Source organism: Hippichthys cyanospilos, chromosome 7 (genome assembly GCF_059441005.1).
Source record: "Hippichthys cyanospilos isolate Australia breed blue-spotted pipefish chromosome 7, RoL_Hcya_1.0, whole genome shotgun sequence".
Lineage (NCBI taxonomy): Eukaryota > Metazoa > Chordata > Actinopteri > Syngnathiformes > Syngnathidae > Hippichthys > Hippichthys cyanospilos.
In genome coordinates, this window is record NC_142375.1 from 14002116 (window position 1) to 14023801 (window position 21686).

General features: G+C 37.9%; 1 protein-coding gene across 1 annotated transcript; it reads right to left on the bottom strand.

The window, feature by feature from the left end:
• Positions 1 to 6933: 6933 nt before the first annotated feature.
• suclg1 (succinate-CoA ligase GDP/ADP-forming subunit alph) lies at positions 6934 to 21498 on the bottom strand. The gene is made up of 9 exons (XM_088418732.1): positions 21339 to 21498; positions 20308 to 20408; positions 17883 to 17999; positions 17489 to 17701; positions 17137 to 17194; positions 16948 to 17031; positions 15245 to 15396; positions 11425 to 11613; positions 6934 to 7312 (listed from the first exon to the last, which is right to left on the bottom strand). The coding sequence occupies exons 1-9, from the start codon at positions 21370 to 21372 to the stop codon at positions 7286 to 7288; spliced, it is 975 nt and encodes a 324-aa protein (XP_088274858.1). The 5' UTR covers positions 21373 to 21498; the 3' UTR covers positions 6934 to 7285.
• Positions 21499 to 21686: the final 188 nt, after the last annotated feature.

Consider the following 21686-nt stretch of genomic DNA (forward strand, 5'->3'; position numbering starts at 1 on the left):
CTGATGTTTGACAGCATCTACAACATCTGAAAAACTATAGAGAATTCCAACCAGAAAATATACCTCTGCACATCAAAACTCATCTCTCGGTGGGATTAGGACACACCGCTGACAATCCCAAAGGGGGAATCCTGATGAGGAGTCTAGCAACAGCTGGCGGGTTGTGATAACTGAGCATGGGAGCCGAACACTGAAGGTATTACCGCAAATAGAGATGCGTGTAAACACATCTCTTTACAGGGAAGAAAAATGTGCTGTCGCCCCGTAGGATCAATATTGAAATAGGGGATATAATCTTGGATTACTACTGCTAAATTTACATGGCACAAGATATGACAAGGCATTAAGATTGAAGAGCAAAACTGGATAAAGAATAATACAGGGAACGAGGAATAGAATACACATGAGATTCCACGGCAGGGTCCTTTGGAGGGGCAAGTGCTCAAAGTTGAAAAGGGAGCACTTGCAACATTTTGGTTTCAGTATAAGTTTCAGTATTAGTTGAAGGTTTAAGTTGAAAGGGTGAGGATTCAACAACAATTTATATTGATTTTACATTAGTTTTAACGTGAATTCAACATTTATAGCTCGAGTTAAGAAAAAAAAAGATCTCAACTTGCTTAAGTACCACAATTAAGTACTTAGTAATTATCGTAAAAACATCATTTAAACCAATTTGACGAATGAGGTCATTTTCAAAGTCAGTTTTCAAAATGACAAAATGAATCATGTTAATTTGATTTATTAGCACAGTCCGATTGATTGATTTATTGATTTGCTCAGTTTCAGTCAAAAAAGTCAATATGGAGTAAGATCGCTGTCATGCAAGTTAAACAGTTCACATCTCTAAAAAATATAGCTTGTGAGTCTGACTCTAAATGATATGTGTTTGAATTGTTTTCGACTCTAAATGATATGTGTTTGGATTTTCGTGTTAGTTCAACTCAAAATTGTGTGTTTGAATTGACATTGTGTTTAGCGAAGGGTTGTAGTTGTGAATGTGAGAGTTGTATTCAAAGGACTTTGTACTCGCATGCTTTTGGTTTGTAGCCACAAAAAAAGGTCAAACACAAGATTTAGAGTTGTACTCACGTACAAATTCAAAACAAAAGAACATTTATCGCTAACAAAAAAGATAAACGCATTACAAAAGACAATACACAACAGAACACAACAAAAACAGAAACAGAAACACCCTTGGTTGTCACCTTTCACCTCATCTACGGTTACATTTCATCTGGTGATGGCAGCAGTCCCCCCCCAACCTCTTCCGTCCCGACTGATTTTATTTATTTATTGGCATTTCTTGAGCACTTTCAAGATGCTGTAATTTTCCTGTCTCGGCTTCTGACACACCCACCATGCGGAACATGGAAATTCGAGCAAAACCACCAGCGATCCTTGGTTCGGTGAAGTCCCGACTGACCCTTATAACCAGATCATGGAAAATTCATGTGACAAAGATGAATTAGTGCCGTGCAGATGACACTTTGAAAATGTGTCCCACTTTGACTTTGACTATGAAATCAACTCGTGTAAGTCACGTCACGGGCTACTATGAATGAATATACGTTTTTACATTCACATGAAATCCATCTGTTTTCTTAAAAAAGGTCCCAGGCTTATCCCAGCTGTCTTTGGGCAGTAGGCGGGGGACACTCTGAACTGTTTGCCAGCACACAATAACAAACAAACTTTCACTCTCACAAACACGCACATTGACAATTTAGTGTCTAATATACAGTACATACAAATGCACGTTTTTGTGGTTGCGGGAGGAAATACAGTACCCAAAGAAAACCTGCACTGGTCCAGAAAGAACATGCAAAATCCAAACAGGATGGGCGGAGCCGGAAGCTAGTTTGCTTTCGACCTCGGAACTGTAAAGCATTTAATTCAATAAAGGCAATTTATTCCGAATACGGTGCTCATAATGGAAGCCGGTGCACATTGGGTCCTATTTTCTTGTATGCTTGAGTCAGACAGGTGTGTTGCTACACACTATTTTTGGCTTCAACAATACTAACTTTGAACAAAGACCGACGAGATCAAAAGGGCCGCTACTTTTGTCGACACTCGCCAATGTTCGCCCTTCAGTGGGGGTAGGAGCGTAAAAGTGCACAAAAGCTACAGAGTTAAACACAATGCCGATGAAGCGCAAGGCAAGATAATTGAAACCCAAATGGAAAAAATAAAACGAATAACTAGACCTACGATTATATTTAAAACATACTGTTGGTCATTAAGGACACATTCATTTGCAAGTTTTTTTAAATTTACAATAATTATTTTGTCCATTTTTATTAAAAAAAAAAAAAACTGTGTAAATCTGACACACTGTCCCTTTAAGAGACAATTTGTAGTATTTAGAGACCGAGTGATTCACAGCAGATTTTAATAAATGCATTCAGACAAGAAGACGCCATCTTGGGGAGTTAGAATGTCCTTGTTAGAATGTTCTTTCTTAAATGGAATATTTTAACGTTCCAGTTATTATGAACCGAATAATTTCTTCTATCACTCTTGGTTTTATTGGATTGTTAAAAAGTTCCCATTTTTCGTGTCATCCTGCATATAAAACACACACACGTACACACACACACGCACACTGTGAAGGTTGTTGTTTGAGAATGCGACTTCCCTAACGCCACGACTTTTTAATGCCTGATTAAGCGCAACCCTTAATTGGCCTTGTACAGCGCCATTTGTGCGCGCCTCGAGTAAACATATTGAGAACGAGACCATCCAGCCACGCTTTCATGTGGACCCTTTCAACTTCTCGACATTTCTTCACTTTGAACAAGAATGAGCAATTTCAAACTGAACTGACACTTTTATACCAAAACTTGAAACAGCTCGTTGGACTTGAGAAGCAAGATTTGTTTTAAACCCAGAAATAATTATGTGCACTATTTTTCAACTTGAAATTAAAACATTTATAATTTACACTAGGTATTTAAGCATTTAACCCACCTCCAACCCCAACACACAATTATGTCTAGTAAAACATTTGAACGAAAAAAGACATTTGTTCAACCTCTGGTCACGCAGAAGCATCAACTATTTTGTACAAAAGATAACATTGACTAGAAGCACTAATAAACGATTGATTTGTTTGAGCCTCTGTTGTTAACATTACAAGGACTCAATCTGTTTCTCGCAAATCTCCGATCTCATAAAAATTCATTGCTAAATTGCCTCAGTACTTCTTTAAATGTGCCTTGTTAGAAAGCAGCGATGGAAAAAAAAATATGCAAATGATTGTGTTCTCTGCAGATTTTACATAACTATACTGCATAGAGAATGCTCCTTCTCGGGTGATTCTAATGACGACGTAGAGTAAGCATATCAATTGCTTGGATAGCTGGTATATCTTATCGTCATACCGCATACAAATAAATGTTTCTGAAGAAGAAACCAATCCCACAGATGATTGAGAGCAAAAAAAGGAAGGAGCTCTACTCTTCGATGCCTATACATCGCCTTCTCTGTCCTCATTCTTGCCCTCAATTCCCCAAGCAATCTCAAGTCAGTGGTTCTATTAAAACAACACAGCCTCATGCAAATTGCTACTGTCAAGCCTCTTGGTTTTATTTCTCGTCCTGAAAACAGCTCGATGCTTTAATGGAGATCGCGACGTGCAAACTTTGCACCATCAGGTAGGATCAATGATATCTATAAAACAATCTGACAATGGTCATTGGCCTACATCCATGTAAAATGAGTATGAGGTGACACCGAATGGATGAACACCTAATTGAGAGCGGGCGCAAACAAAGCATGTAATTACAGCCGAGGGCAACAAATCCAAGCTCACCTATGCAACTTTCCAGTCTACAACGTTTTGCTGCCCAAAATTCATTATCCTAATTGGCAGGGGGAAGCAGGCGCGATTGTTTGCTATCGCAGCTAGCAACTGCTAATGACCCACCACACATGCCAACTTAGCTTCTACTCATCCGTGACCCTGCAACTGAAGTGAGGGAGTGAAAAAAACTTCAAATACTTTCCTTAATCTTATATCTGTTGAACTCAGTGCTTGTCAATTATTTTCACAAAGCGCCCCCCCAGGAAAGAGAAAACAGCCCCCTCCACTCACTGCCGTGAGTTGAAATAGGATTGTTTTCCATGTCTAAAATTGTATACTTTTAACGTTAACAAAAAAAAGCAATTTAAATAAACCTTCAGCAAATGTTTTTTACAGGTTACAATTTATTCTGAATCTGAAAAAAATAGCTTAAATTGCATCAAAGTGCCTGATATTAAAAAGCAAGTCAACCCTTATTCAAACTAGAAACTTTTTGATCAATTGAAAATCATATGACAATAAATGCAAAATGATCTGGAACATTAACACCAATATATTAAACATTTCAACCTAAATAAAATGGTCTAAAACATTGTGCAGTTTTTTTTTTCTTCTAAATCATCTTAATTATTTCAGAAAAAATATTGATGATAGTAAGTGAAAAAACCTTTGAGAATGAGAGTGCCACTTAACCAACCGGTGCCGTTGATGTGTAACTTCCCCACAAATTGCAAAAGCAAAGCCGTTACTGAGAAGGACTGCTTTCACTGCAAACCTTTTAGTGCACTATGACTCATTTACTGTCTGCCATTTTGTCCTCTCGGTGTCATTCAATTGCTCATCGCCTAGCCACTACTGGGTGTTGACATACTTGAAAGTTACTCTATATACAGTATATATATATATATATATATATATATATATATATATATATATATATATATATATATATATATATATATATATATATATATATATATATACATACACACACACACACACACACACACACGCACACCCAGTATTCAGATCTTGGATCACTTAAAGTTCATTTAACTTAAACGTGCTGGAACATTTGAAAGTTTTAGTTTGCTATTAAATCCTGCAAAGTTGTACTAAGCCATGTTTAAAGCAGCTAAACACAACCAAAGGTTAATATATGCTCTTTACAATACACAGCGGGAACCGCTCCATGCAGCCTTTCAACTTAAAAGTGAGAACTTCTAAGCTTCTATACAAATACAGCAGGCCTGAAGCTCCACTGTCAGTCATTATGGTAATTTGCTGTGGCAGATTAAAAAGTAAGAAAAACAAATACATTCTAAACAGTTTCACACTGCATACACAGCCTAATCTGCCCTGGTGACTGTGACGATAAATACTTAATAAGTTGAAGATTGTTTAATATTTGGCATTGTATGCTTCATTACATTCTTTTGTTCATTTGAAGAGATTTTGCATGAGCAAAACAACAGTAACCTTATCTTACCTCTCTATTTTCTCCACTTTGTCTAACTTTATGCAGCGTGCAGTAATGGTGATGTGTTTATCCTATAAGCTGGTTCTATGGATTTCTTTAATTTTCTTAATTAGAAGATAAACAACCCTATTTGCATTTTAGTTATGTGTTGCTTTTTCATTACAATAATAATGAGTTAGAATTAAAAAAAAAAAAAGATGAACAGTGTGTGGACTCGTAGGTGTCGCATATTTCTGACAAAAGGAAATAAGTTTAAACGGGCAACTTAGAAAATTCTGTGTAGTCTTAATGTTGCACAGAACAGCGGGTACATGTGCATTTAAAAACATTGCGGAATATGTACACAAAAACAACAATAATTGATTAATTCAAGTGATAAAATTGTACAGTCTAGTCTTAGAAGAAACATGATCAAAATAATGAAATGTCTCTCAAGGATCTGGATATCGCATTTGTACTTTTCTCCCCCCCATGTGTCTTACTCTGTGGTGAGAGGTCAGATAAGTCATTCCTTAATGTTTATTGATGAAGGTGATGTTGCTACTTTTGTAAGTGTAAGATGTGTTTGTGGCTTAATTTAGCGGCACTGACTTTATTTATTAGAACCTATTTTAAGGGTGCCTGAAGTACATAAATGCATTGTTGAAAAAAAAAGATAATCAACACAAGAACATTGACATGTTTCTTTGAAATTGTGAAGGGACTTTGTGTAAACCTAATATAATTATTCATGGTGATACATTTGTCAAATATGAAATTTCATCTGGTTTAATTCAACCCAACTAATTCTAATCTAGACCATGGCAAATGACAACCTCCAAAATGAACTTTATTTAATTCATTGCAATGTCATTCAAAGGTGAAAATGAATGTCTTTGTGATTGGGTCTCAAGGGTGGTCACCATAATGAAATGGGTGAAGGTTGTAGTATCTCACTCATGCACGCATACTAAGGTGCTGTTCTGTCCCATTACGTTCTCACTTAAAAGTGGACAATGTTTGCTGGTGAACATATTAACAAATCTTTAGCGACAATTAGCATTATAACCGGGTTAAAGTCTTGGTAAAGAAGACTGCTTTTTCATAAACTCCTGACAATGTCTGTCAGCGTTGCAGGATTTGATGAGGTTACATCACAGTTAATAAAGACTTTGTAGTAACCCCCCTTTTTTTATGTACAATTTGCTCCTCAATAGGACAACACTTGGTTGCTTGACTAATGTCTGTGGTCAAAATGTGTGAAATGTAAGCTAAGAAAGCCTCTAAATTTCAGATTGTCACGCAAACATTCCATTTCTTTTTCTCCTTTTAAGGGGGGTGGGTTACCCCTGAAACTAAATTAGCCTTCATAATGTGCAACTGGCATAACACAGGCTGTGATAAGCCCCGCCCTTGTGCCTTTGCGTCAACAACGTAGAACCAGTACAGTATTTGAAAATGTGTGTGAGGCCTTCCAACCGCCATTTCCTATTTGTTTATACCCTATAATATCAGACATGCCCCCTGTTTGACCAAACATGTCATTTTTAGGGTCTCAAAAAAAAAAAGAATGATTTTTTTGTTTTGGTATAAGGATTCTGCCCGGCAGCAGCAATGTGTAGCACTGATGTCCAAAACGCAATCACATAAAAACAGGAGAGCAGCATGATGATGAGAAATATTTCTTATTCAGGTGGACAGCCATTTACAAATGATGGTATACACATTTTACAACAGGTGCAGTCGAACAGATGTTACAATGGCCGTCTTCGCTTAGCTTCAAACAGTAAGTGGAGGAATAAAATCTGCAAAGCTTTTACATGGTGTACAATGGCCTCTTAAAATTACCAGCAAGACACTATTTTTCTTTCTTTCATCGGTGCAAGGTTGAGAATGACAATATAAACACTGAATGTGCGCTTATGGTTGCTGAGATAATCAGGGTTAGAGAAGGGGGGCATATGCACATCCGGAATCAGGTTGTTCATCTTGGCGGTCACGCGTCTTTCTTAAACCGCTCACAGCATCTTCCTCTTCTCAAACTCCTACAGACAAGAGAGGAAGGAGAAAAGCAACAGCGAATGAAGTCACACAGACAGAAAGGAATTATTTATTCGTGTTGATATCTCACAGCTCTTTTGAGGGGGGGGGAAACAGGCTGCGAAAGCAAAAGCGGCACGGTTTGTGTTTTTCCCCAGAGTAAAACCTTGCAAGCCTACAGGTTCACGACCAAGTTGCTGCCGTGAAAACCACTCATGTTCTGTGACTGATTGGGACAGCTTGCACCGGCGCTGTTCTGACAGATGCAAGTCTACAGTTAATTTAAAATTGAGCAGAAATGAGAAGCATTATGTTTCGTCTTTTTTTTTTTTAAATATATGCAGCTATTGACTTATTCAGACATATCACACAGAAAGTAAGACACAATAGAATATGTCCTTCCCTTGGAATCTTTTCTTCCATGGGCTGTGTGGCGATAACTTAATGCAAATGCCATTTATCAGGTCGGCAGAACACACAAGGACTTGCTGCATGAGCCATTCCAATGAAGCTTGGCGATACCTTAAGGTATACTGCCACCCTGAGGAAGCACTGGGTGAATATTTTAACCCCCTTCAAAGAGTACAAAAGCCTCTTGTTGTTCTGGGAATGGGCAAATGAATTAAGAAACCTTTTGGTGGGTCAACATGGGAGTTGTGCTTGATTGCAAGTAGCTGCTTTAACAAGGAGTCAGCAGGGCCTGCTCATTTGGGACGAGGCTTTCAAAGAAACAACAGTGTAATGGAATAAAAACCAGGAAACATGAGAAAAGGAAGAGAGAGGGTTGCTTGTGTTGCACACAGATGCTTTAGTGGAGTACGAGCCAGTAAAACCACAGGTTGTTCGGGGGATGACAGGAGATTGACATCTGACAAGCAAAGAAGTAAAAATGAGGGAATGGAAGATGCCACTCAAAAAGTGACGCCACACAATGTTTTTTTTATTGAAACAGCGGCGAGAGCGAGAAAACTTGTCAGGAAAGAAGCGCGACACATTTCAAGGAGAGAAATGGCAAGCGCTCGACCCACCTGCGCCAGAAAGATGTGACGGCAGACGCAGAGCGTATCAGACTACATTTCATGAAGCGAAAATGACTTGTGCGAAAGCGCGTGAATGACTTTTAGATATTTTGTAAACAGAAGTTAAGAAGGTTGTAATTATGCTTGCATTTTAATTAGGGTCGTCGGATGAACACGTTTTCTGATATTGCCTTCCTTTACCAGAGGCACCGCTAATTCCAGCAAATATTGCATGCTTGAATTAGTTTCAAACAAATTCCATTCATAAATAGCCTGGCAAATATTGAAGCAAATTGTATAATTACAGAATTTGGGGAAAAAAAAAAGCATCTAAATTACTGAAACTGCAGCACAAATTAAAATTTCAGAGGCATGAGAACCTTTCTGTATATTGTTGATTAGAGTCTCATAAAAGTGGAGTGCACAATTGAAAATGATGTTAAATGAAAGCTACGCTTTTTGTGACTGGAAAGGGACAGTAAGAAAAAGACAATTCCTATGTCTGTTGCTCTATATAGTATGAATTTCTCAATTTAGATCAATTGGGACTGAATGTGAGGATTGTCGAATGCCCAAGTTTAATGACCATCTACGCAAAGAGATAAAACTGATAAAACAGTAGGTTTTAGATAAAACTGTGTCATATTCATTCATGGTCTGAAGTGCTTCACAACCCCAATTTGAGCGAATCAGAATAAAACACATTTGAAAACTGGATTCGTTTCTGCGTATAGATGGAAATGCTGAAACTGAAAATATACCCATGCAGGTTTTCGGTCTTGAGTTCTTATTGGTGAAAACAACTTTGGTGCAACGCAGTGCTATGAAGCATTTGTGCATCTTCTAATCCATACCTACTACGTCATCATGGTAATGTTTTCATTATTTCACATTCACTTGATGGCAATTTTTTTTTTTTTAAATAGTCAGCTTGACACAGTTCTTAGTTAAATGCTATTTCAAAGCACTGAGGCGACATCATGCATTTCTAGGCTACAACCAGCAGGGGTACTATGTAAAATATCCGGCACGGCATAAAGGAATGTATGCACGTGTGTGTACTGTGTAGTCAAGTGTATTTGTGTACAGTGTAAGTCAGTGTTTCTCAAACAGTGGGGCAGCCACGGATGACCCCAGGGAAAAGGATTTGTTTTTGCCATGTGAAGTGTAATGGTGATAAAAAACGATTGGCATCTATTTATTTTTTCCATGAACTTCGATGCGCTCAGGTTTCTTTCTGCTTAGACAAACTTTTAACATGTATAAATGCTGTAAAAAAAAAAAAAAAGTAGTTTTTTCATATTGCTTTTTCCTTGTCAGTGTTAAAAACGATACAGTTTTAGGTATACTAGTACAATCTATATAGATAACAATCTTATTTATGGTTGGCGTGACAAGTGGGGCTCGAAATGTTTTCTCTGCAAAATATAATTGAACTGCACTGATTTAAGTCATAACAATGTGCCGTCACACAGTGATGTTGCCTTTTAACAAATCATGTGAATGGATATCGTTTTAACAACTGTTGCCAGTATGTAGACAAAGAAACAAGTTAAAGTTTTTACAAGGTCGTAAAATTATGCATACGGACGGCTACAATTTAGAAGGCACAGTTTACTGTTAACCCTTCACGACATAGCCGCCATTTTTTGTCACATAATGCAGTGATTCTCACTGTGATTTAATTTATTTATTTTTTTTCCAGCCAAGTATTTCCTAACCAACATGAAACAGTTTTGGATGTTAACCAATGGCAGTGCAGTCCTCCTGATTTATTAAAACTTTGGAAATATATTTGCAATGATTTCTTTACGTGTATTCGTGTCTGCTGGAATATTTATATTGTGTCGCTAATGTGCATCTGTGTAACGCTTCAAATGAAGATAGACGTCAGCAAATATCATTTAGCAATAGGTTGCTTCATGTTCCGATGCAAGTATTTGCTTTCAAATTGAAGAGAGACATGTATGGTTCCTTTGACGGCAATGGAAAGCATCAAATTTGATTTGCGGATACCTGCAGAAACCTTGTTAAAATTTCACATATCCCCTGGAATGCTCGGGGAAACACAAATACCTCCATTTGAGAACCGCTGTCCTAATGTAATAAAGTTTGCTTTATTGTACATTAACATTAATATCTTGCTTTCAGAGGCTATTGTGGGAAAATTATTTATCCACAACCAAAACTGGTACACGATGGCTGCACAACTCGAGGCATAGCGTCGCTTAACCACTTCCATTACGTTTCTCTATGAGATTAACAGAGATGTATGAACACAGCGGGAGGGGGTTTGGAGGGTAGAACGTGCAACCACATCGCAACGTTTTTCACAATTACGCTCAATGATTATGAATTAAACTTAGGAGAAAAAAACCAGCACGTGTAAATCAATATCCACATGCGGAAGAGCCAGCAGTGGTAATGAAAGTATAAGATGACGAATGAGAGTAATAAATGCACATTCCAGTTTTAATATATGCTTTTAACAGCACTTCTCTTGAGATGTGCTGAAATAAAGACACATCAGCCTTCACAACTGTCAAAATTGCATGAATTGAATTCTAACCTTTATGCTATGTTATATGTTCAAGCTCATATATTCTACTATTAGATGCTATAGTCTCTGTTTGTATCATTTTGTTTTTGGTTGCAATGTTTTGAGTTTTTTTTTTTTTTTAATTAATTGTATGGTTCTATCGTCTCCCTATTAAATAATAGCTAAGGTCAATGACTAATTTTTTTTGTTCCACCTAAATGATCTCATTATGCACGTCGCCTATGATAAAATTGTTTTACATCTTAATTTGAAAAGATATGCAATTATCAGTATTTGGTCTTTTTATGTAAAACAAAGAAAAAAAAATAGGTCGTTAATTTAGGAAGATGACAATTTACAACCCTGACTTACTTGTGAATATAAAGCTCGAGCCCACCACCCCAGAAGACCTGTTTTTGTCTCATTTGATTACTTTCAAGAAAGCATGTTAAAAGAAATCTTTTCCTCTGACGGCTATTTATCAGCACGCACAAAACAAGATGTAATAGCTCATTTCCTCCATAAACACGACGGTTAGAATTTTAGGGAAAGGACTCACCTTGAACATTGTGCTGCCCAGCTGGGCAGGGGACATGCTGACTACAACTCCAGCTGACTGCAGGGCAGCTATTTTCTCTTTGGCGCCTCCTTTTCCACCAGCGATGATAGCGCCGGCATGACCCATCCTTCGCCCGGGAGGAGCAGTTAGCCCAGCGATGAAGGACACCACGGGCTTAGCGTTGGCACCCTTGACACATTGGCAAAGTGAGAAATAAGGAAAATAAAAGGAGGTGAAGAAACCCACTAAAAGGATAATGATCTCATTTCCAAGTGTGAGGACTTTAACAAAGCATCCTAATGGCGTCGCCATAGGCAGGACAGAAAGAAATATAAGAGAGGGGCTGTGTGCATAAATCAAGGCAATTTGTTTTCTGCACCTGCATTTTATCCATTCATTACAAATTAAACAACCCGTGTCCTCCCATTACAGAGCCCCTATGATAAGAGTCTTATCTAAGCAGCTGTCTCCGTCTCAGCCCGCATTATTAAAACAAAGGGTCAATCAAGTAGTTTAATTGCATGGGTTGGTGGATGACCAGATAGGGGGCAAGGCGCCTGCCATCTCAAATCATCTCATTTCTGAGATGGTAATTAGTCATGCGGCCACTGATTAGCTCACCGCCTGTCTGTCTATACTGCTTTCTTCTTGATGGATGTTGCGCTCAACTGTTTAGATCATTTCCAAGGTGAGGAGCGCCAATATTTCAGGCGTCGCAATAACATCATAGAAATTGGGACATTGTGTGTGAGTAGCGGTTTAAATCATCCTTAAAAAGGCAAGCACAGCCCCAGCCCGGCACACAAAGTTATAGTGGAACCTATGAAGCCCAATGCCCTCAATGCCACTTTTTCTTTGTGGCTCTTAAGCAAAAAATATTCCAAAACGTGAACCGCCATCATATATGACATCACAAGAGATATCTGCTTATTGCGTAAGACCTCAGTATTAAGGATAAACCTTGCACTTGTCTTGCAACACCAAAAGAAGCAGCATTAACAAAAGATGCACTAAATTTCCACCGACCAAATGGTTTTGTCCGATAACGGCAAAAAAAAAAAAAAAGTGCATTTTTGGTTTTCATCCAAAGCACAATTAAAACAAAACTATACATGCACAAAAGGGTGTTGGGATGACTCGAAACTGCTGCGGAAGGAGAAAAGAAAATGGCCACCACTTAATAGGTAGTAAAGCCTATTCAGCTTCCACTTCTTCAGCACCCCCCAAAAAGAAAAAGACTAACAATATTGGCTTTGTATCAAAGCTGAAATATAGTTTATCAAGAAAAATGATAGGGTGACATAACCTTGATATTTTTAATTGCAATTACAATTAATGGCCCATCTAGTCCACCTGATTCAAATGATCAGGCTTCTGTTGAGCGATCTGATTTTCTGATCATTTGAATCAGATGCGTCGGGTAAAGAAAGATGGAAAACATGCAGGACACCAACCCTCGAGGACGGAGTTTGGACACCCCTGATCTAGTCACTCTAGTTTACGATGCCTAGTCAAATAATTAGGAGTCTAGCTTACAGTCTAGCTGTTGGTGTGTCAATGATTCGAAATAAAGAACAAACCTCCCTCAGTTATATCTAATTATTATAACTTCTACCACAAAAAAATGGAACATATTTAAATTAACCTAACCTTATGATTTAAATTACTACCAAGAGTCAATACCTCTAGAAAGGAGTGTCCTAAAATACCCAAAATCCTGCTATTTGGTCGCTCTACTGAAGTAAGCAGTTTATCAAAGTGAATCAGCAATGCTGGTTTGTTCAATAAACAAGTTTAGAAAGTGAGGCCAATACAACAAACATGGACTCAGGAAATCCTGACTGGTTCCCATCCACATGGGAAGCGTGGCATTTAATCGAGCTCAGTCTTTGTACGGCTCACATTACTATGCGGTGTTGTTTCCCCAAAATTACAAAAGGGTTTATGTAAGCTTGGGGAAGGCAAGCTGGGCTAAAAGTCATGACGCTGAAATGGGATGAAAGAAATATCACTAAACCTTCACGGAAGCTTGGACGAAAGATACTCAAGCAAATTATCATACGCTTATCCTGTGTAAGACCTTATTTCTGAATTCAAGAATACAGCAAAACCCCAGCAATGCTTGGCAGACCTTTGATACAAGTGACTTTTAATACCATATTATGTTGGCAAGCATGGCAGAAATTGATACCCAGTGAACCTTGAAATATGCTCTGCATTATAAAATCCGACAGCAGAACCAACAGGGAGGTGCAAGCTTATTTTCTTGGATTTTACACAATTATGATATTGACAGATTAACTCAGTCTCCAGCCATTTAAATCGATGAAATATGAAGAGCTTTGTTCCCCCCAACCTGACACACAACTGGGAGTCATTCAAAGTGATAATTTGGTATAAAACGTGGCAGAAAATGTTTTGCAGAGTGGTAAAATTAAAATGCTCTGAAAAACTTTGTTTACAAAAAAACTGCAACAAGTTGTAGATACTAAATGAGCAACAATGTTTTAAAAGTTCTATATGCGATTAGTGTGGTGTCAGAAACTAATTGTTGTGCTGGAAGAAATTACTTGATGTGTCCTATAGTAATTGGTTGGAAAATGTCTTATACATTTATGGTATTACAAATAATACATCTTGGTTCAGTGATTTTAGTGAAGATAGAAGAATGAAGGCAGACATGACAATTAACTGGGCGGGTCCAGATTACACACCCATAAAGTGAACGTGTGAGTAACTTGAGACATAAAAAAAAAAAAGGTACAATCAATATTTGAGGTTACATTTTTTTGGTGTTGTGCAATTGCATTTAACATGTAAACAGCACTTATGTGCAGTAAAAGGTTGGAAACATTGATCTAATCAACTGACAAACACTGAAAAAAACTACTTTAACTGTGAAAGTGAAATTTGATTGTTAAATTTAAGTAATACAAATCAACTTTATGATGCCGTGGAGTCTTTTTCTTTTGCTGAGCAAATCCTGCTGCAAAACAGAAGTTTCATTTAGGAGCTTTGTGCTGGTCTCTAATTATTAACCCATTTACTGCCAGCCCAGGTAAAATTAATTTTTGACTTTGATTGCTGTCAACTGCAGTGATTCAATTAACATATTTCGTGGCAGCCTAGTAAAATTTGACCTTTTGACGTCTATAGACGTCAATGGCAGTGAGTGAGTTATGTAAAACATTTTCTGTGCCGTGTTCCACACATTCGGCTTTTAGTTCAGGCAGTGTTACTTATTTTCTTGCCTGCTTCATTTGAACTGTGCCTCGCTGTCAACACTTTGGGTGACAGGGCTGTGTTGGTTGCCGTTTGTACTTATTTGTGGAGAGTGAGAAAGCGGGCGAGAGAGAGAAGTTATTCTCCTGAGACGCTTGCAGGAGATTTGCATGCATTAGAGTTACTGAGGGTAAATCAAATCAATTTCTCAGCTTCAGCGCACCATAAACACACAAAGAAAGACAGAAACAAAACACACACGCGGTAAGTAGCAAAAGTGCGGGTCTTGCCTGGATTAAAAAATGTCAATTACAGTTTCTTGCTGCACAAGCGAAACGTCTCGCTGCTCTAGATTGTCACAAAAGACGTGTTGCTCACCAACGCGGTACATTTGCGTAACATGGCCCGTGAGTAGAACCATCAAACACCTGTCCGCCATTCTTTATCTTGATCATGTTCATCACACAGGCCTCAAACCGTGATCAAGAAGAAACACTATCGTTAGGCCATACAGTACGTGATACTGGAAGGAGATCCCGTATACTAAAACACTAGAAGTACTGTCTGAGGGTAGAGTAAATAAGTTGGTGTCCCTTACGGAGTTGTGTTGTTTAAGATAGTCTGCTGCATTCTCCTCCGCATTGCCTCCAATCTCTCCAATCAGAATGATGCCCTCCGTCTTGGGATCCTGCAGGAACACCTCCAGGCAATCTATGAAGTTTGTACCGTTGAAGGGATCCCCGCCAATACCTTTACAAGAGACAAAGAAAATGTATGTTATGTACCCGTGGCTCTCTCAGGAGCATCCGCGTGAATATTTGAGGACCACATGGCAGTGCAGCCTGAAAAGGGAAGGCAAATCAGGCGAAACGAACTTTAAGCCTGATACGGTCTGATCATCACAGCAGCAGCGGGCTTTTTCAAGGCTCCTCATTGGGGATTTGTGAAAACAATTCAGCACAGCCGGAATTGCTTCTAGTGAGCAAACGAAATATTAATACAGTAGATGGATTTACTTTGAGCATGATTTTTGTGTATTCTGCATCTCAAGTGTATTTCTTTATTGTGCCTCATCAGCCAATGTGCCGTTTCCTACATTAAATGACTTCACAAAGTATTGAGACCTCCTTACCTTTTTCACACTAGAATAAGTTTCATTTAGACAGAAAACCACTCACTTGACAGGTTCTCAAAACTGCTTTTACATTCACTACAATGGTGATGCACAAACGAATGGTTTTAGTCTGGTTTGTGTCTACAAGGTGATGTTTAGTTCAATAATTACCATCTTACAGATCGTTTAAGGTATCACTGAGGGAATTATCTGCCCCTTTCAGAGCTGAAAGGTAAAAGTTAGAGACATAAATAAAATGCTTATTAAGGGCCAACAGTTTTAGTCTCAAATGAGGTTACCAGGATTTTCTTTTATGGGTGAAGAATTTTTGTGCTGCCACACTTTATCTTTAATATTTATCTATAATAACGTGTCATTTCACCTCCAGAAAAATTGCCAGACATGAGAGTCTTAAGCGCTTTCTGAAAGTATTTCTAACTCCAGAAGCCCGACGCTCACAGAAAAAACAACAAAGTTATGTGTATCATTAAAAAAATACCCACCAATTTTAATGGGAAGAAAAGTTATGAATAGTAATCAGAGAAGCACAACATCAAAACCGATGACAGGGATATTAAATATTGTACCAACAGTAATTTGCTGCAGCCCCGCAGGTCAGACTCAGACTTTAGAGACTCTGTCGCAGTCCCACCAATAAACCACTTTAATAAACTCCACAGCATTAAACTCCATTGCAGCCGCAACCTTTATGAAGTCAGACTGGAGGACACGCTGTAATTAAAATGTCAAAATCATAATGAACCCAAGTTGTTTTTGTCTTATTTTGGGTGTCAGGCTTGACCTCTGTTATTGGTTGGGAGTTGGGAGATAAATTGGCCACAAGCTTGTGTTTGTTTAAAACAACACATTTTCTTAATAGTAAATTATAGTTGGATTGTCAAAATTTGACAGCGCTTGCCATTCTGAGCAAATGATAGTGACACACCCAATCGAGTTAGATGATGCAGTATATGCAGAGGGCACAAAGAGTATAAAATGACATACCAAATTGACAAAGTGAAATGGTTCAATATTGCCTTAATTGGTTTTTAACAACACAATGGGATGAATTAGCAAAACATATTGGCGTATTTCATTCAAGAGTATTTTGTTGCATAAATCATGACCTTATTTGGCACTGAGGGCCTAATGAGAATGCAGAATGGCAAACATCAGAGTGCGCTCACCAATGCAGAGGGACTGGCCAAGGCCAACTTGCGTTGTCTGGTGCACAGCCTCATATGTCAGAGTTCCTGATCTAGAAACAATACCTGATAATAGAGAAATCATCTATAAAATAGATCTCCACTTAAGTTGTTTTTAATAACATTTCAATTAGAGTTAAAACAATTCTAAATACAATGCTGGAAAGTTACCAATTCTTCCTTTTTTGTGAATGTGGCCAGGCATGATCCCAATCTTGCATTCTCCAGGCTAAAAACAAACAGTGCAAACAGTCTAAATCATAAACATTTTCAAGAAAAACAGAACAAAAAGTTTTAGGTCAACATTTTGTAGCATCAAAGTCACTCAAGTAGTTCAAGTCAAAAACATTTGACAAAACATCTAATTAGCTAGTCTCTGTCATGTTTGCATAAATCCATACATACAACCTGCAAACTTAATTAATTGATGTATTTTGTGTCCTATTTTCAGCAGACGATGGATAGAATTTGAAGACTTTGAGCCGGTATGGATTCAAACACACTGCGTCACTCGTGAGCTTACATTAATGACTCCTGGGCAGTTAGGGCCAATGAGACGAGTGGTACTCTGGCGCAGGAGTCGATGTTTCACTTTCACCATGTCCTGCTGGGGGATGCCCTCAGTGATGCACACCACCAGGGGAATCTCAGCATCAATGGCCTCAATGATAGCAGCTGCAGCAAATGGAGGGGGCACATATATCACGGTGGCATCAGCTCCTGTTCCTTCCTTCGCCTGAGGTGAAAAAACAAAACAAAAACAAAAAAAACATTGTCAGTGGAATAAGAAAATGACAACGGGGAAATTGTTAAACACTGCCATCTAATGTCTATTTAGAAAATGTAGTCCAAACACACATTTTCAGTTTCAAAATTAATGTTTTACTTAAACAAAACTACATGAATGTTGTAATTACCTCCTTGACTGAGTTGAAAACAGGCAGGTCAAGATGCATTTTGCCTCCTTTGCCAGGAGACACACCACCGACTAACTTCGATCCATAGTCGAGAGACTGTTGACTGTGAAATGTCCCCTAGGTGCAAAGAGTGTGTGAATCAGTGCAAGATAAGGATAACTCAGTGCTGGCAGTGTTTGACTCAAAGAAATCATTCACAAGTGAGAAAATGTGTCACCTAGCATCATCTCGCATCTTTCAACTTGTTTGAGGTTACACAAGTGAATCAAAGGGCTTATGTGGATGAAGATGCTGGTACAAATGCCCGATAAGAAGGAAATAATTTTGGCTGCTTTATGGACTTGGCTGGGGTAGGCTCTAGTGACCTGCGACCCTCGTGAGGATAAGCGGTCAAGATAATGGATGGATGTCTTGTAGTCGGCTGGCATTGAACAACATCAGGAAGAGGGTGAGGCAGCCATATGGTGAGAGGTGCAGCTTCAATAAACAAGACGCTTCACTTCCTGGTTAGAGATATGGCTACCATAAAACTCATATTCAATAAGAAATTAAATCACCAATGTGCCAAATATAACTTAACCGTGGAAAGTGGAAAAAAATACCATCCCTCCAGTCTGTTGTAAACAACTTTATTGATTCTATAAAAGGAGACAGGAGGGCAGCATTGTTTTAGCAATTTGACTCAACAGCAATGTTGTTATGATTGAAAATAATTAAATTATATTAGGTGTCATTGAAAAGCATGCAATCATGTTATTTATACCGTTACTTTTAACCACATTTACAACTATCACTGGTTAGCGAACATACAGTATGTTGACAAATTACAACTGTTTACTTGAATCCAAAACTGTAGTAAACTAAGTGTATGAGACGCCCAACTTTGTTTTATATCTTTCAAAATCAATTTAGCATGTCCGCTTTGGGGAATCTGTGTAATAATAATTACAAATACTGTAAGACCTAACTGCTTTCATTGTGAAATTAAACATAAGGAACATCCCAAGGACTGTTGAGCTTCTTTTTTTTCTTGCTTTCATGGAGAATTAGTTCATCAAAGAAGACAAAATACATTTTTGACTTAACAAATCACATCTGTCATTTGTGAGGATGCTGAGCGAGAATGCAATGTGGGAAAGGGTCACACTGAATAAGGGGATAAATGCCTGATTTTCAAGTACAGATTACAACAGTTCTATTAAAAGGAATTAGAAGCTATGAATCAGCAGTTCCATTCAAATGTAATGTTCTCCTCCTCTCTGCTAGCTTTGCTGTTTCCCTCTCCCCACCACCATTATTATTGCAAATGGGACAATAAATTTGAAGAATGGCTTGCTTATCAAGCTAGAGCACAAAATGTGTTCTCAATAACCCGGGCTTCATTTCTCATCCTTTTCTAATTACCTGAAGTGTTCACTGGAACCGTTTTACAATGTTGAGGGCAAAAAGGTGGATGAAAAATGGCATGTGGCCAAGCACAAAGGGGGCTATAAATCTGCAAAGATTCATGTTTCTGGTCTGTCAAACACATTTGTCAAGTTTTGTTATTCTCCTTGAGCACACATGTTCAGAGTGTCTCAATGGAGTTTTGTCCAAGTGCATTTTATTGATTAAAACTATCAAACTTGGACACAACTGTGGTTCACTTAAATTTCTCAAGAGGAAATTATTCTGACATGTAGCGTGGACAGAACATAAAAAGAGCCATTTTAAAAATATGTATGGAATAGGTGTTTCTTGTATGAACAGATAGCAAGAGGTCAGCAAAGTGCTATGTGCACATAAGCTTCTTTATTGCTGAAAAAGAAATCACAATTTTCCAGTTATGTACATATGCAATATTCTACAGATGGTATTTTCAGGAATTGTCAAAACTATCACAGATGTACATCATCTCTCCAAGTCCTCCTCCAAATTACCAAAAAGCAAATTGGAAAAAGCATTAATGAATGCCTCTTCTACAGCCTGCAGCTGAAAATGCATAATTAATTATGCTTACTAACATTGTGGTTACGCTAGATATGTTATCATGCTATCAAAACCTGAAAATAGTCAGCTAAAATTAACCACAAAAGATATGAATTCAGAGCATTATGTGCAAAATGTAATCATATAGCCAATGACATATTTGATTAGTGAAATCAGAACTTATTGACATTTCATTTCGTTATCGAGCAGTCAAAGTTGTTTTGGATGTTGCATAGTTGCAGTTGATCCATTTCTGCATCTATAGTTATCATGAAACCTTTCCTTTTTGTAGTGAAATACCAATCCTTTCTGTGGTGGGAAAAAATAATAATAATAAAAAAATATATACATAAATTAGGGGGGATACATCCACTGCAACAACATTGTAAAATGTATCTTTTGTGAATGATGAATGGTGCAAACATTTTTCAGATGGCAACAATATTTCAGCACAAACCTGCTTTCCTGTGAAACCTTGACAGATGACCTTAGTGTTCTTGGTTATGTAGAGGTTCTGTCTTGTTCCAGTATAACAGTGCCTGATGCCACTTTGCTGCACTGAAACAAGAAAAACGAAACCCCAAATAACAACACAGCTTTGGAAATTTGAAACAGCTTCACTGTGGTTAAGGCAAACTAAGCAAACAAACAGTATTTATTTATGTTAGTTAAGGACAGCATGCAATACAACAGACTGAACAGGATTAACTGGTTTTAAGTGAACCAATGTCACTATTAAATATACTGAGGATCGATTTTGTTTAATTAGTAAGAGCTACGCTGGGCATGCGTATTATTTACAAATATTAGATGTCACTGAAGGACTGCATGCTTAAATTGGAATGTGTGAATATATTTCAACTATATGTTGATCGTTTATGTTTTCTGATGTATGAAACACTAATCTTAAGTGCCATTAGAAGCAGTCACGGTTGTAAACACACTCAACAGTGAAGAATGAACTTTGGTCCATTACATCTCACACAACTCTTCCCTGACGATGTGCAAAGTTCAGTTGCAAATAGGTGACGAGAATGCTAATTTAGCTTAAGTGCCTCAATCTGGAAGCACACTGCATAAACTGAATGAAAAAATAAATTGTATACACTGTAAACTCCAACGTGCTAGTCAAATAATATAAATGTATCTCAAAGTGAGTGTAGAGTGTATAAAAGGGCAATGCAAAATCAATGATCAGTTGAAAAACTAACATGGCCTGTGAATGCATAGCTACTTAAGTAGCAGTCAAGGGGTTAGTTAGGTTGTGGCAGGGCGTTAACATAAAGGAGCTAGTTAGCTTACAGTGCCTTTACAGTCACTGCAAGACGCTAACTTGTCTGCTAGCATGCTAACTATCAGACAACTATTGTCGCTGCTAGCGAAAGAAAAATAAAAGGAGGAAGTCAAAGAACTAATACACAACAACCAAAACAAAGTTGTGCAATAATGGCGCGGCAATTTGATGAAAGTGAGGTGAATAATACTTACACAGCAGCCTACCAAATAACCTGCAGTGGGACATATTCGGTCACTCACCAATGACACTGGAGGTTCGGGACCTAAAGCTCGAATATTAGCTGCCCACAGATATCCCCGTTTTATATTTCCATAATTTGATTACCTGTACAAATCATTCTGTTGCTTGATATACATAGAGGGGTTTGTTAACGTATATATTCGGTTTTTATTGTATTTTCTGGAAGTTCATTGTTATTAAGACAACATTACTTGTAAACATACGAATCATATTTCTAGGCAAAGAATCAGCTTCTTCATAATACCGGTGCAACATGGGTGTTGTAGTGTTAGAGACAAATAATAGTTATCAAAATCAAA

Excerpts from the sequence above, each read along its gene's own strand:
- suclg1 (XM_088418732.1), bottom strand. The coding sequence starts at position 21,372 with ATGTCCCACTGCAGGTTATTTGGTAGGCTGCTGT. Across the intron at positions 17,032-17,136 it reads TCACAAAAAAGGAAGAATTG|GTATTGTTTCTAGATCAGGA; the intron begins GTAACTTTCCAG and ends CTCTATTATCAG. Across the intron at positions 7,313-11,424 it reads TGGGCAGCACAATGTTCAAG|GAGTTTGAGAAGAGGAAGAT; the intron begins GTGAGTCCTTTC and ends TCTTGTCTGTAG.